The 15,285-nt window shown below is 38.5% G+C and overlaps 1 protein-coding gene across 1 annotated transcript in view; it reads right to left on the bottom strand.

Moving 5' to 3' along the window:
• LOC136241309 (uncharacterized) overlaps positions 1-5,120 on the bottom strand; it is a 35,585-nt gene extending 30,465 nt beyond the window's left edge. Inside the window, exon 1 of the mRNA XM_066032503.1 lies at positions 1,389-5,120. Coding sequence (XP_065888575.1) covers positions 1,389-5,120 — 3,732 coding nt within the window. The remainder of the gene's footprint in view (positions 1-1,388) is intronic.
• Positions 5,121-15,285: the final 10,165 nt, after the last annotated feature.

The following is a 15,285-nucleotide window of genomic DNA, read 5'->3' as shown; positions in this document are numbered from 1 at the left end:
ACTAGGCCCAAGAAATGATGCAATAGTTACTATGACAAGTTAACTATATACCGATATACCGCGATATTTTCCTGTTACTAATACCGTGTATTCAAATTTCAATACTGCTGAGCTCAAATCACTACTGTGTTCAAGATATGTACCATTATGTATCATAATGGAAATACACAGTAGGGATAGGCCTGCGTCAAATATGCCAGCATAATAAAAAGCATAATAGACTCCAGCATAATGCTGGCATATCAGGTGGATATTTCAAAGTATGGAGCTTAATTCCATGAAATAAATCAATACTTTCTAATAGAGCAGTCAGTGGAAACTGCAAACTGCAATAGGAACACAAATGCATTGTACATAGCTCCTTAGATCAATGCTCTTTATAGTGAAATACTCTAATAGAGCATTCGCTGATTAAATTGTTCTAAGATAATTGTAACAAATGTTAGGAGCATAATGCAAGCATAATAGGAATACTGCAAGAGCATATTGGGTGAAAATTTTGGGAAATTCCTGAAAGCATTTTGGATTGACTCAGGCTAAAGTAGGGATATAACACTTCTTATTGTTTTACTGTGATTTAATATTGTGCACTACTCCAGCTTCATTCGGTACATTTTATCAATGTGCTATGGTCCCTACTCTAGTTGAAAATTCCGAATTTTTCTGTGTATTTGTTAATATAAACAGTGATAGCCTGTAAAGTTGTGAATTCCATGTTTCCTTTTACTAATTGACCATTTTTTATACTTCAAAGTGATATAATAGCTTTGTGGTTGCACTTGTGTAAACAGCAACTTGATAATCAAATTCTTTGGTCTATATAGTGTGTAAATGGATATATAGTTTTAGATTATATAGTATGGTGTGCAAGTTATAGCAGTTTAGAAGCAGTAGATTGGAGCCTCTACAAATTTGGTGGTAAAGGGGTTAAATTAATACTTTTAAGTTGCAAAATTATGAACAACAAAACAGTGAATGCTAGAAAATAAAACATATTCCTTCTATTCCTGTGGTAGAGATAAAAGACAAGCAAAAAATCAGACCACAAAGCTGGCTATTTATGCATAGCTGGCTTTGGGGTGTGCAGTTACAAAAAGAAGTGATATTAAGCTATGTATAAAAAAGGTGCAACCTCCCTAGAAAAGCTAGGAGGGAAAGGCATGAAATCCTAGATAGTGCCCAAGGCATGGCTGTAATGTGGTGTATAGCAAAATTTTTAATCAAGTGAAGGAGCAGGCAACACAAATTCACTTGAATTGTTATTATTAAAAATTTTGCCATTAACTTGCCATCACATGCAGCTATTACTTGAACATCATCTTGGATTTCTCACCTTTTTTTGCCCTGGTTTTTAGGGATTCAACCTTTTTTTACAGCTATGTTGTTACCTCTTGAATCACTCTTGTGTCTTTATACTCCCTCTTAAGATGAGTAGTGAGTGGTTTAGACTGATCATCTTGCTCAAAACAAAATTTTTTAGAATTAGCAGTTATTGTGTACAGTGGCTTCAATTGTAGTTTACAAGCCATGTCATAGCTAATGGAAGGATGGACTAAGAAATAATTTTCCAAAATGTCACCAAGATCATCACGGTCATCACCAACCCAACCACTACCTAAAAATGCAACTTGCCTAGCAGGCTTTAGTACCAGCGTATTCTTATCATCAGAGCTAATTGGTACAAATATCTTATCATATATTCTCTCAGTTTCACTTTCAGTAAAATCACACAGCCATTTTACTATCTTATTAACAACTTCAAGTTGTTGCTGACAACTGATGTTACTGTTTGGATTACAAGACATTGTTTCCAATACAAAGAAAACATCAGAAACTGTGACCTTGTCTTTTGCCCCAATAAAACAGAATAATGATCTATACTGCTGAAGATCACTGGGTAAGATATACCAGTAAGGCTCTAGTTTACCTATAGTCATACACTTCTCATCAAAAGAACAAGCCACTAAACTAGGTAGCACAAACTTGTTATCACTGACTTGTACTACTTCTGACTGTCTCAGTTGTTGCCAGTATTGACTACTGGCATTATTCTGTACTGCCTTCTGAAGATAAGCATACAACTGAGCTAAAATAAACTTAAACTTTGCGATTTCAATTTCTGTCTTGTGATTAATCAAATTGAATAATTGCAGAACCATTGCATCTACTGGAACACTTTGTGGAATGTTTAGTGATGCTACCAACTTTGCTGACAGTGGTCCAACATACAGAATGAGCTTCATCTGGGAACCTACTATATTAGGAAGTTCTTTATGTTCTTCTGGTGAACTACTAGCATGTAAACTTTGAGCAGACACAAACTGACTACCACTAGATCCTTTCCAACCAAGACATTTTGGATAACCTTCAGGTGGAGTTGTAATAACAGGTAGCCATTGTAGAGAACGAATGGTTTGATCTAATGGACGATTATTGTAGTACTCATTTAGCAACCTGTTACCAGTAGAAGAAAGAAACGCTAGAAGATTATAAGCTTGTTTCACTTTAACTTGAGTGTCAGTTTGATTGCAAATAATATCAGTAACTCTAATAATATCTGATGGACTTAGTGTATTAAAATCTTTCATCCCAAGCTGCTTTAAAACAGAGAAGTGAACACTTGAAAATGGAGCAATAGGAAATACACTTTGACCTTCAAACAATTCCTTTAGCACATGATCCATAGGATCATACACTTCACATGGTGAGAATAAATCACCATCTTCACTAGTTGCCACATATTTTAGAAGCCTCAGTTTATTTACTAAAGCTTCACTACCTGATGCATTGGTAAAACTGTAATACTCAGAGGGATCTAATAGTGTTGATGTTACCTTTAAAATCTGATTTCTACTCAGTTGCTTATTTTCAATAGCCAACAAAATAACATCAGTAATTAGCTGTAGTTTTGTAGGAACCCAACAAGTTCCAGGCAGACTAGCCTGTAGATTTTTGACAATCTCTTGTTCACATGTAATAATCATTGGGCTAGGCAGAAGGCAAAATGTGTACTTGCTAATGATATCTGGTTCTGAGACTAACATTGCTGCAGCACTGTTTCCTCCTACTGAACTTGTAGCATTTCGTAATGATGTTAAACTGTTTGTTTGCAAAACAGTGAAGATGTTCAATTTAGTTGCAACTAACTTTTGTCCAGTATTCCAAGAAACACTACTGGGATATTGGAACAAGAAATATTTTAATGCATTAGCTTCTTCTTGCATAAACACAACATTTTGATAGTTCATTTGTGCAGCTATGCTTAACAAAGCAGACGGGGACAATTGAGGAACATAATTGCTGAGTTCTGAATGATCAAGAAATGGGAAGTCATCTGAACAAGTTAAATGACATCCCAACTTTTCTGCTCCAGTAACTAACACTGAATAAAACAAACTTTCACTCCTGTTGTATACATAAGTGCAAGTGTAATACCTATGTGCCAATGATACAACTTTGAAACTATTGTGATTTTTTCCACCGCAAACAGGAACCAGTGGAATACTAACAAAGTATGATAGGCTATGCACAGCTACCCAACTCCAAAATGTTTTCAACCAATTCTCATTATAGAAACCACCAGCAGATCCATAACAAGACCATCCATTTTGGAATGGTGAAGTTTGCTTAAGTAACACAGCAACACTTTCAGGTGTCAAGATCTGAAGTTGTGTACACCTACTGATAGCTAATTCTCTTAGCTTATGATGTAAGCTGGCATCCTCACCTTCTACACTGACAAAAGTTGAAAGGGTATTATCTAACAATTTTGTGCTCAGAAACTGTTTGTCACAAACATGCATTTTAACTCCTGATTGGTTATTGTCAAATTCCACAAAAGTATTAACGACTGTAGGAAGTAGGATCAAGCCATTAAGATCATAATAATTCCTATCACCCAAGCAATAATGTAGCAGTTGGAATTTGTCTGCTTTACTCAAGTTTGTGTAGCTCTGAGAATTAGTTCTGATACTCTGCCTTACCACAGATGGGGTAATGGTCGTAAATGGATAAGAGCTTCTATAAATAAACTTCACTGTATCCCAGACATTTTCCGGCAGTACTGCTACTGTTTTACCACACCTGATAAGTACATCAATAACAGCTACTTTAGGAAATTGACTACTGTTTATTTGTGGTACTACACACACTGATAAATCTAGTACTATCCACCTACCATTCTCTGACCAAATATATTGGCCTTGTAACAAAAGTGGCAACAATGGCTTCAAAATTATTTTCCAATTTGTCTTATTGATAACAGATGGTTGTGGCCAAAAAGAATAATATAGCTCTGGCTTACATATTGCTTTCAAAATATTGAGACATTCTGCATAACAAGATGGCAGCATTTTAAACAACAAATGTAGTTCATTCCACAATGCTCCATCATCATTCTTCATATCAGGGGTTATCCACTTTAAATGACGACGATCCTTATTCAACCCAAACGTACCATGGACACAAAATGGTAATGGTGGATTAACCTCTTTACTGTCAGGCAAAGGCAAAAAACAAAACAATCTGCTCGGGCATTGCAATGTAAGAGGCACAGCTAGACCAATCCAAGGAAGACTGCACACTTGGCTCGAGGCATTCATAACATCTCTGTCCCTAGAGCCTACCCAGTGCATAATTATCCACTGGTAATCTGATTTTGTCCCTATCTGAACATCATGTACTGTAATTGTTGCTTCATACTTTAAGCGTGGTAATGATGAACTATAATCAGAATAGTATTTCTCTACTCCACTTAAAAAAGAAGCTTTTAATTGTCTCCCTTGATTCTTCTCAGTTTCAACACAGAAAATTTTACTTACTAAACTGCTTGCATTAATTGTAAACACTTCAATTCTTTCTACATATCTTAAAAACAACAACAAGACTGCCGCATCATCTTTAAGAGCTTTCAAAAGCTCTTTAAGTTTTGCTACTGTATAGAGCTTATTAGAAAGACCGGAGGGCTCATTTCTAAGTGGAAATCGAATAATAGTTCCATTATATTGCTGTTGTGCTCCCAGGCTACAGTCATCCATAAACTTGAATGGTGAAAATGAATCACTGTTTTGTTGTGTGTTGTTGGTAAGCTTGTATTTGCGACCGGGGTCACCCCTCCACATTGTCTTTTGTGGATCCATGAAACAAAGCCATTTCCCACTAATGATGGCTGGAATATCTACAAAAAGACATTATCACTATACACCGTATGCTACAAATCATTGACTTTTGTCATGCAGCCCAAGAAATTAGCACTGTACCAGTGTGTTATTAGCAAGAGCAAAATATATATATATTTTCACATATGCAGCTCCATACATTCCGATCAAACAAATATTTCACATTTTTCTTTGTTTTTTACTCTTTTATTTACTTAACAAAAACAACAAATGCCTTATTTGATCACAGTGAAATTTGGTGCACATAAAGGCAAAGCCCACTGTAATATGCAAATCTTGTAAAAATGATATCCCAATTATTAGCATAACAATACTAATTTTCTGTATGTCTATATATAAGTAACACTTTCACACCTCAGATTTCTAGAGGATACATTTGCCATGTATACCTCTTTACAGGGAGACATCTAAATGTACACCAGTGTGCATTGAAAAATTGAAATGTATCGAAAGTGGGTGCACTTCTAAAAGAGCAAGCCACTTTCATCAAAGCAAGAATGGCCTTGATGTGAATGAGGTAGTAGTACCACCCTCTGTTTGTGTGAAATCGATTATGGGAATAAATTAATGCCCACATGATGACTACCGCAAATTAAAGTGTTGTTGCAAGAAGCACTCAAATGAAGGTGTTTCAGTGTCCTTGCCAATATAGAAGTTGGGAAATGTTACTTAAAGGTGATAACTAGTTGTACAGTGCATTAACAAGCAGATCAGCACATTTTTGAATTCGGACACATGGATGGCATGAGTTAACCACTGTATAACAAAGCTTACCCCTTTAGGTCTTTAGTATACATTGTGATTAGTCTTTAAACAACACGAAAGCATTAAAACACTTGTAACTTCCCCGAAATTTGCCCTGTTTGACTTTTCTGTGATATCTGTAGGACTAGTCTGTTTATTATAACAATCGTAACTACAACATTACATACTGCCTAACCATAATCGAATCTTTCAGGCATGCATATAAAACAAATCCAGTGATTACACTTGTATTAGCATTTACACTTGTATTAGCATCAAGGCTATCAGCCTGAAATGGAAGTGTTAAATATTAGCTGTGACATGGAAGTATGCCCGCAGCTGTTGGGCTGCGCCCACAGGTTTTGGGCATACATATCAGGCAAATCACTCGTGCCCATGTTACAACTACGTATAAAAAAATATATGTAATAGTTGTAACACGGGCATGAGGACTTTGAAATATCGGGTAAAGCTCAAATGCCCCACATTACAGCTAATCTAATCCAAAACAGCAAAGCTGTAAAAAAAGAGTGCGGCCCTCAAAAAGGCTATGGTGAAAAAAGATGTGAAATCCAAGGTGGCGGCCAAGAAATGGCTGTGATGGTAGGTTAATGGTAAAAATTTTAATAACGACAATTCAGGTGAATTTTGGTGCCGCTTGGCCTTGGCACAAAATTCACCTGAATCGTCCGTTATTAAAATTTTTACCATTAACCTACCATCACAGCCATTTCTTGGTCGCCACCTTGGATTTCACATCTTTTCACCATAGCCTTTTTGAGGGGTACACTCTTTTTTTACAGCTTGGCTGTTTTGGATTAGATTTCACTTCTTTTTGTATTTGTATACCCCAAAGCCGGCTTTGGGGCTTTTTAAATCTATCTTTTTTCTTTACCACAGGAAGAAGAAAAGATGAAGCAGATGTTAAATACTTTAAATATTTCTGATTTTATCAGTAAATGTACAAATTATATATAAATATATATATAATACATAGATTTATTACAGAACTCTCTTCATGGTGGTTTCTTTGTAACTGAACACTCTACAAGGTGACTTCTTCTAGCTGATCTCTCTACAGGGCGATTTGTTTGTAGCTGAATTTTGTACAGGTAATTTGTTTGCAGCTGAACTCTCTACATGATGGTTTCTTTGTGGCTGAACTCTCTACAAAGTAACTTCTCCTAGCTGATTTCTCTACAGGATGATTTGTTTGCAGCTGAACTCTCTACATGGTAGTTTCTTTGTAGCTGAACTCTCTAAAAGGTGACTTCTTCTAGCTGATCTCTCTACAAGGTGACTTCTTCTAGCTGATCTCTCTACAGGGTGATTTGTTTGTAGCTGAACTCTCCACAAGGTAATTTCTTCTAGCTGATATCTGTACAGGGTGAATTGTTTGTAGCTGAACCCACTACAAGGTAACTTCTTCTAGCTGATCTCTGTGATTTGTTTGCAGCTGAACTCTCTACATGATGGTTTCTTTGTAGCTGAACTTTCTACAGGGTCACTTGTTTGTAGTTGAACTCTCTACACAATGGTTCTTTGTAGCTGAACCCTCTACAAGGTAACTTTTTCTAGCAGATGTCTCTACAAGGTCACTAGTTTGTAGCTGAACTCTCTACATGGTGGTTTCTTTATACCTGAACTCTCTACAAAGTGACTTCTTCTAGCTGATCTTTCTACAAGGTGATTTGTTTGCAGCTGAACTCTCTACATGATGGTTTCTTTGTAGCTGAACTTTCTACAGGGTCACTTGTTTGCAGCTGAACTCTCTACATGATGGTTTTTTTTGTAGCTGAACTCTCTACAAGGTAACTTCTTCTAGCTGATCCCTCTACAGGGCGATTTGTTTGTAGCTGAACTCTCTACATGGTGATTACTTGTAGCTGAACTCTCTACAAGGTGACTTCTTCTAGCTGAACTATCTCTTTCCATAGTTGAACTCCCTATACAAGGTAACTTCTTCTAGCTGATCTCTCTACTGGGTGAATTGCTTGTAGCTGAACTCTCTACAGGGCGATTTGTTTGTAGCTGATCTCTACACAGGTTACTTGTTTCTAGCTAATCTCTTGAATTCTTTTCAGGGTGACTGTACTAGTGTCAATATACTCACGGGTGTTGCGTGCCGGCTTCTTGGGCTGCATGACAGTGTCTTGATATGTAACATTTATCAGGCTGATGGCCTGTACAGGGCAATCAATCACCCAAGCCAGAATCCACTGGATATATTATATACACATACCTAAAATTTTTGATTATGGGTCAGCAGCTAGTACATTCTGGTTACGTTCGGTTATGATGAACAGTCTGCATCTGCTGATTTGTGCAATTCCCTTGCCTCTGTTGCTAGATGGATGGCATCCACTTACGTAAATCCTCATGGCCTTTTACCCCTCTTGGCTTGCCGCCTTATTGCCCTTGATACGAATCCGGGCATTCGTCCCATCGGTATAGGTGAGACGAGTTGTCAAATTATATCCAAAGCTATTCTTTTTATGGTGAAGACTGACATTTTGGAGGCTGCAGGCAACCTTCAACTTTGTGCTGGTCAAGAGGCTGGCTGTGAAGCTGCAGTCCATGCTATGCAAAGCCTTTTCCATTCTTCTACCACCCAGGCTGTGCTTTGTCCGATGCCTCCAACGCTTTTAATTCCTTAAATCGGCATGTTTCTTTACACAATTTACATTTTATTTGCCCTCCACTTGCTGTTACGCTTACCAATGTGTATAGGGAGGCATCCTCTTTATTTATTGATGGTGAATGTCTACTCTCTGAAGAGGGGACCACTCAGGGTGATCCCTTGGCTATGGTAATGTATGCGTTCTCTACTGTTCCTCTTATACGAAAGTTGGATGGCTTGGCTACCCAAGTATGGCTTGCAGATGATGCTGCTGCTGCTGGGTCTCTAGCTGCCCTGCTGGTCTGGTGGAAACAGTTGTCTGGTTTGGGTCCTGGTTATGGGTATTACGTGAATGCTTCCAAGTCGTGGTTGGCCGTTAAAGATAATTACTATGACACTGCCTGCACTTTATTTGCTGGCACTTCCCTGCGCTTTACAACTGAACCTACTTGGGAGCTCCTCTTGGTTCCCCTGAATTTAAATCCATCTTTCTTCAGGAAAAGGTATGTCAATGGTGGAATGACATTATTCAGCTTTCCAATTTTGCCTCCAGTCAGCCACATGCTGCATATTCCGCTATGATTCACGGTCTGTTATCTTGTTGGACCTTTTTAACTAGGACTGTGTGTGATTTGTCCTCTCAACTCGCTCCCCTTGAGAAGGCTATTCGTCTACACTTGCTGCCGAAGTTATGTCTCCATGCTCTTAATGACTCTGAACAGGCTATGTTTGCTTTGCCAATCCGTCAAGGGGGCCTTGGTATATTTGACCCTTGTAGATCTTCCCAAGACAACTATCAGTTTTCCACATCCGTTACTTCCCCCCTAGCATCTGCCATCTTGAATCAGCTTTCTTGTTTTGATTCTTCCATCCTACAACAATAGTGTGCTCTTAAACAAGACGCTCTATCCATCAAATGTCAGAATCTCTCTCAAAGATTTTCAGAGTTTTTCTCAACTTTGTCCAACAATCTCCAGCTGTACCTGAAACTTGCTGGTGAGAAGGGTGCATCCTCCTGGCTTTCCACTTTGCCTTTGGAATGTCATGGATTTGCTCTCCACAAAGGTGACTTTTGTGATGTGTTAGCTCTCCATTACAGTTGGTCTCCTAAGAATCTTCCTGTCAGCTGTGTCTGTGGCAGGTCCAACAACATTGAACATGCTCTCAGCTGTCCGAACGGAGCCTTCCCTACCATCCGCCACAATGACATCCGAGATTTGATTGCAGAATTAATATCAGAGGTTTGTCATGATGTATCTACTGAACCTCCCCTTCAACCCTCGAGTAGTGAATCTCTCTCCCTACGTACAGCTAACCAAGATGTCAGTGCTCGCTTGGGCATCAAGGCCTCTGGCTTCTGGGGTTCTTGGTTTGAACCTACTTTTTTTGATGTTAGAATATTTAACCCTTACGCCCCTTCAAACTGTTGTAATCCTATCGCCAACATGAAACTTCGAAGTGCCGTCAGTATGAGGAGAGAGTGCAAGAGGTGGAACATGGTAATTTTAGTCCTCTTGTTTTTTCAACTTCTGGAGGCATGGACCACTGTGGCTTACAAGTGCCTGGCCTTCCTTCTATCTTGTAAGTGGAAATCACCCTACTGTAGGGTGATGAGCTGGCTTCGCTGCCGTCCTGGCTTCTCCTTATTGCACTCTGCCATCATGTGCATAAGGGGTTCTCGCTCCTCCTCTGGTCATCCCTTTAAGGGTCATGTTCCAGCATCAGTTGACCTTGCACTGGTGTCTTGGGGCCGTTTAAGCCCCATTCCTTTTTTTCTTTTCTATGTTCTGTAGGTTCTGTTTCAGTAGCTCTGTAGGTGTAGGGATAGGCTAAACCTTTTTTATCGAACATTTTAGTGTAGAGTAGAGTGTGGTGGATGGGAGTACCAACTAGGGTTGGTTCTTCTTTCTTTAAAAAAAATGAACGGACATATCCTAGAGATATCACGGAAAATTTTGGTTATGCAAGTTTAATTTTTTATTCAGTACGTGCTATTTATACATATTAATGTGTAAACACACAAACACACAAAAAAAGCGAACAAGTCAAACATCTTCCTCCACAACTAAGTGGAGGGCCTGGTAGTGGAGGACAGTCTTCCCATTATATTTCCAATATTTTGCTAGATCACATATCTGAAAGCCCTCTTGGTTGGCAGTCCATTTCTTGCAGTAGTTCTTGCAGCAATATTCCTTAAAGCTTCTATAGCAAATGGAGTCCATACTCTAAAAGTCTCCACAGTCAAAGGACAGAACGGACCTCCAGCATCTACAACATTGTTCTCGTGATGTTTTTTTGAGAGCCTCCCCAGTAGCAGCAGCAGCTCCAGCAGAAACTGATGAATGAGAGATGATGGATGGAGAGAGAGTATTGCAAAAAATTGAATTGTTTATGGAAAATTACAGAGTTCACTAAAGGCCCAGAGGAAGTTAGACACGATTTAAGTGCCCTTAAAACAAATTATGAGAAACTAGTTTTATTGAAGAGGTTTATACATTGATCTCAGTATAATTCGGTAAAATATCATTGTTCTGATTATAGAATTAATACGCACATGACAACTCTGGAGAAGTTCTACACGCCAAACCGCAACTTATTAATTTCACCAAGCACTTTTACAAAACAAAGTACATCACCTTGAAGCTTACGTGTTACACCATCCGAATATGTAATCAACCACATTGTTTTTCAAATTTGTATTGTGACTGTTGAGGGTCACTTGAAATACCAAATAAAACAATGCGATTAAGGGCAATAATATTAATGTGGCGCTTAGAACGTGTCCAATCTCTTCTGCTAAAGGCCTAGATGGGTAGCTAAGCTTGCTTGTTGAGTGATTACTCTGTGCAGTGGTAGCATCATGATGGGGGCATGTCCATATTCGAAAATGTGCGGAAACGATTGGTGAATAAGCTATAGCACTAGTTTTCACCTTAGCTAAACGTTTTTCAACTCATAGGATGGTGAAGATAACAAAACGCTGAGTGGTTTTCATGGCAAAATCATAGATAGTAGAATATACTATCTATGGCAAAATCATAGATAGTATACTATTCTATGTAGAATATACTATCTATGGAGAAATGTGCATTCTAATCATGTGAGTATTAATCAATCCCACAATCGATTTCAGCCTCAACGTCTATATAATCACTGGCCCAGTTGTAGCCCAGCTACATTTCGTATGTAGCCTGGGTAGCTGGGCTACATGTGAAACGTATTCCGGGTGACTGCTTTGATCTGAGGTGTGAATGTGTTACACATTATGCAAGGTAAATCACTGAAATGAGTGCATTGAAAATCAGTTTATATACCACCCCAGCGAAAACCCAGCTAGTTTGCACAACTTTAGATTTTTTCTCATCATTATCTCTAGTGTCCAAGAAATGGGACACCAAAGTTTCAGCTTATTGTGGTGAATGTTTTTGGAATTACAGTGCTGGACAGTAGTAAAAGTGAGGAAATTGTATCATATAGTGACTGAATATAAACTACAGGAGCTTACGTTTACAGCCATAATTGTGACCAGACTTTACAAAACTGATCTAAATCGCACATCAGACAAAATCAAACTAGGCTGTTGCTATTGTTCCGGCAGTCACATGAGTAAAAATAAACCTTAGACAAAAAAGGTCCTCAAACGAAAAAAAAGAAAAACACAAAATGTGTTGAGCTGGAATCAAACCCGGGACCTCCAGTGCTTGAGCCCAGCGTCTTAACCATTGTACTACATGGCTCCCAGCTATCCAACTCTTTAGTTTTTACTTTATATGTCTCCGAGTAGAGTAACTTCTATATAATATATATTGAAGGTAAAGAAGAAACCAAAGCTGAACCCGACCCTACCCCTAACACTAAAGCTACTTTTTGCATCCCCTAAAGTTGAATGCTTGGGGCAACCTACTAGACGCATCCCCTAAAGTTGAATGCTCGGGGCATAGCATACAACTAGTGTGCTTGATAGTGAGAAATCTAGTGGACTGCTGGAACAATAACCCTGACAAAATATTTCTGGCTGCTGGAACAATAGCAACTTCGATCAAACTAACACCACCAGTGGATAGCTACACTATCGTACTACTAATTTTGACCCTTAGTACTACTCAAATTACTTGAGGTTGGTTTTAATAGACGTCTTTTCTGCATGGGTGGTATGGAGTTCTCGAATAGTGGTTTCAGGCCTTGTGAAGGACCTGGCTTGGCAAGAATCAGTAATTTACTGGTGGACAGCCTGATAATGTTGGCCAGACATCATTTCTGTTGATTTTGCTACATATCAGCCACTAAGGAGCCAGCAAAGCCCTGTAATCCCGTATCTGGACTCCAATCATGGTCTGTCTCCTTTATGAAGTGCTATTTCTTTCCCACCCTGCCACCCTCCTCTTCCTTGTGAGCACTTGTGATACTACTTCGCTCATCCAACTGCTCAGATTTTCTATCTTATTTGGCAGGAAACTCTACAGTGGTCTGAAAGGTAATAGATCGATGCATCTTTTGTGTAAACTTCATACACCTGCTTGCTATCCTTGGCAAGTTATGCTGACTTGAATTCTTTAAAACCGTTTATCTTGAAACTTCTAATGTGCAATTTGGATTGTTTTTCTAAATCCAGTCACAATCTAGCCACTTAGAACAGCCACAGCAGCAAGTTTACAGCTTTGTATTATTGGGCAGATCACGTAGTCTCACGTGACACAGTTGTATGTGAATGGATCTGGAAAAACTGGTCTTATTGTCCATGTCAGCAGATTTGATTGTCACCAAGAACACAAAGCTACATGAATAAACCAGATATTACAGAACTGAACCAAATCGCACATTAGGCAAAATCAAACTAACACCACCTAGTGGATAACTATACTATCATACTACTAGTTTTGACCCTCCATCTACTCAAAGCTGGCTTTAACAGACATCTTTTCTAGGTGGTGTGGAGAGCTCGAATGGCGGCTCCTGGCTTTGTGAAGGACCTGACTTGGCAAGAATTAGTGATTTACTGGTGGATTCCCTGATATGTTGGCCAGATATTTTTTTCTGTTGATTTTACTACATATCAGCCACTAATAAGCCTATCTTATTTGGCGGGAAACTTTACAAGCAGCTACTGGAAGTGGTCTGAAAGGTTAGATCGATGCATCTTTTGTGTAAATATCATACATGTGCTTGCTATCCTTGGCAAGTTATGCTAACTTGAATTCTTTAACACTGTTTATCTCGAAATTTCTAATGTGCGATTTGGATTGTTTTTCCAAAATCCAGTCACATTAATTCACAAAGTTAGACTTGAGTGGTTTGCTTTTGCTGGCTGCGTCTTAGCCCAGTGGCGATCTTATGTGTGGTGTGAAGCCTTAATGGAGTTCTGGTCAGCCTGGGGATGGCTGTATGTGGCTATACAGCTCCGTGGTGTTGAATAAAGACCTGTGCTGTAAATGTTCTTCCATTTTAGCCAGTTTGGAGACTTGAATAGCCCATAAGTTGGCCTAATTGATCCCTATGCCTTCCTCTTAAAATTGTAAACAGCCTCTTTCCTCCTTCTGGGCCCCTGCCACTCACCCATTTTGGAGCTTGCCTAAAATGGTGGGAAATTAGCTGTTGGCTACTTGTACAGTGGATGATATGAAAGGTAAGGAATTGGTGTAAAATGTGTGAAAATATGGTACACATAACTTCAACTATTGACAAGCTACAACACACTAAATACCTAACACCGGCATTTCTCAATACTTTTAAATAGATGATAAGACCAGTTTTCCAGACTGGGTCACATATATATTATTAGCATGCATAATTATACAAAATTTATTGTTTTTCTAAAAATGTATGCTCGTGCAAACTAGATGTTCATTAACACATATATGAAGTAACCATTGGAATGCAAAATGTGACTGTTTTATTAGAATATCAAACATAGCTAGGGTGACTGCTTTATTAGAGTATCTTAAGTCCTCAGCCAACTGAACTATATGCAATATTTAATGGGGCGTGGTCATGACATACCTTGTTTTTCACCGTGCTACAAATGTATTAATTTTAATGGGCAATCACTATAAATACAGCTAGATCATTTAGAAGTGTGTCCCTTAATCGCCTGTACTAGATTGTAAAGGGATGTGTCGCTTGATTATTACTAGTCCAGCTAGTTTGTGAAAGGTCTTATCATGCAGGTACAGTGTCTATCAACTGTCTACTGGTAATGTATCAGTGTGAGTGCTCTGTGGCATCTAAGCGTTGATATGGAAATTTAATGCCTTGATACATTTCCTAGTATGAAGAAGAAGGCTAAAAACAGATTGGCACAAAGTACAAGCACAAAATTCAATATTAGGACTTATATATGATTTTTGTAGGCTAACACTATATTCAACTTTAGATGTACCAAGACTCTACCATAAAGGTATTTTTGTCCCTTAAGTCATTTCTAGGGTACTTTATAGATCTCTCTGATCTCTTACTACTGTACTGTTTGATTAATACGGGAAAAAAGGCATAAGTCTCAGAGCACTTGATGGGTAAACAATAAGTAGAGATCAGTTTGCTTGTCAATAGGGAAAATATCAACATACTCTAATAGAACAGTCAGCTTCCTGATTGTTCTATTAGAGTTATCGATTTTTTTGTGATTTGTGTTTTGACATGTAACACTGTGTAATGAGCTAAATATAGCTGAAAATGAATCATAAGGGTGCTTAACTTTTTAGTTAAAGCATGTGTTCAGGCAAAAACATTGAGTATGGTGCAATCATT

The sequence above is a fragment of the Dysidea avara genome, chromosome 12 (assembly GCF_963678975.1).
Source record: "Dysidea avara chromosome 12, odDysAvar1.4, whole genome shotgun sequence".
Lineage (NCBI taxonomy): Eukaryota > Metazoa > Porifera > Demospongiae > Dictyoceratida > Dysideidae > Dysidea > Dysidea avara.
This window is presented reverse-complemented; position numbering and strand designations above follow the sequence as displayed.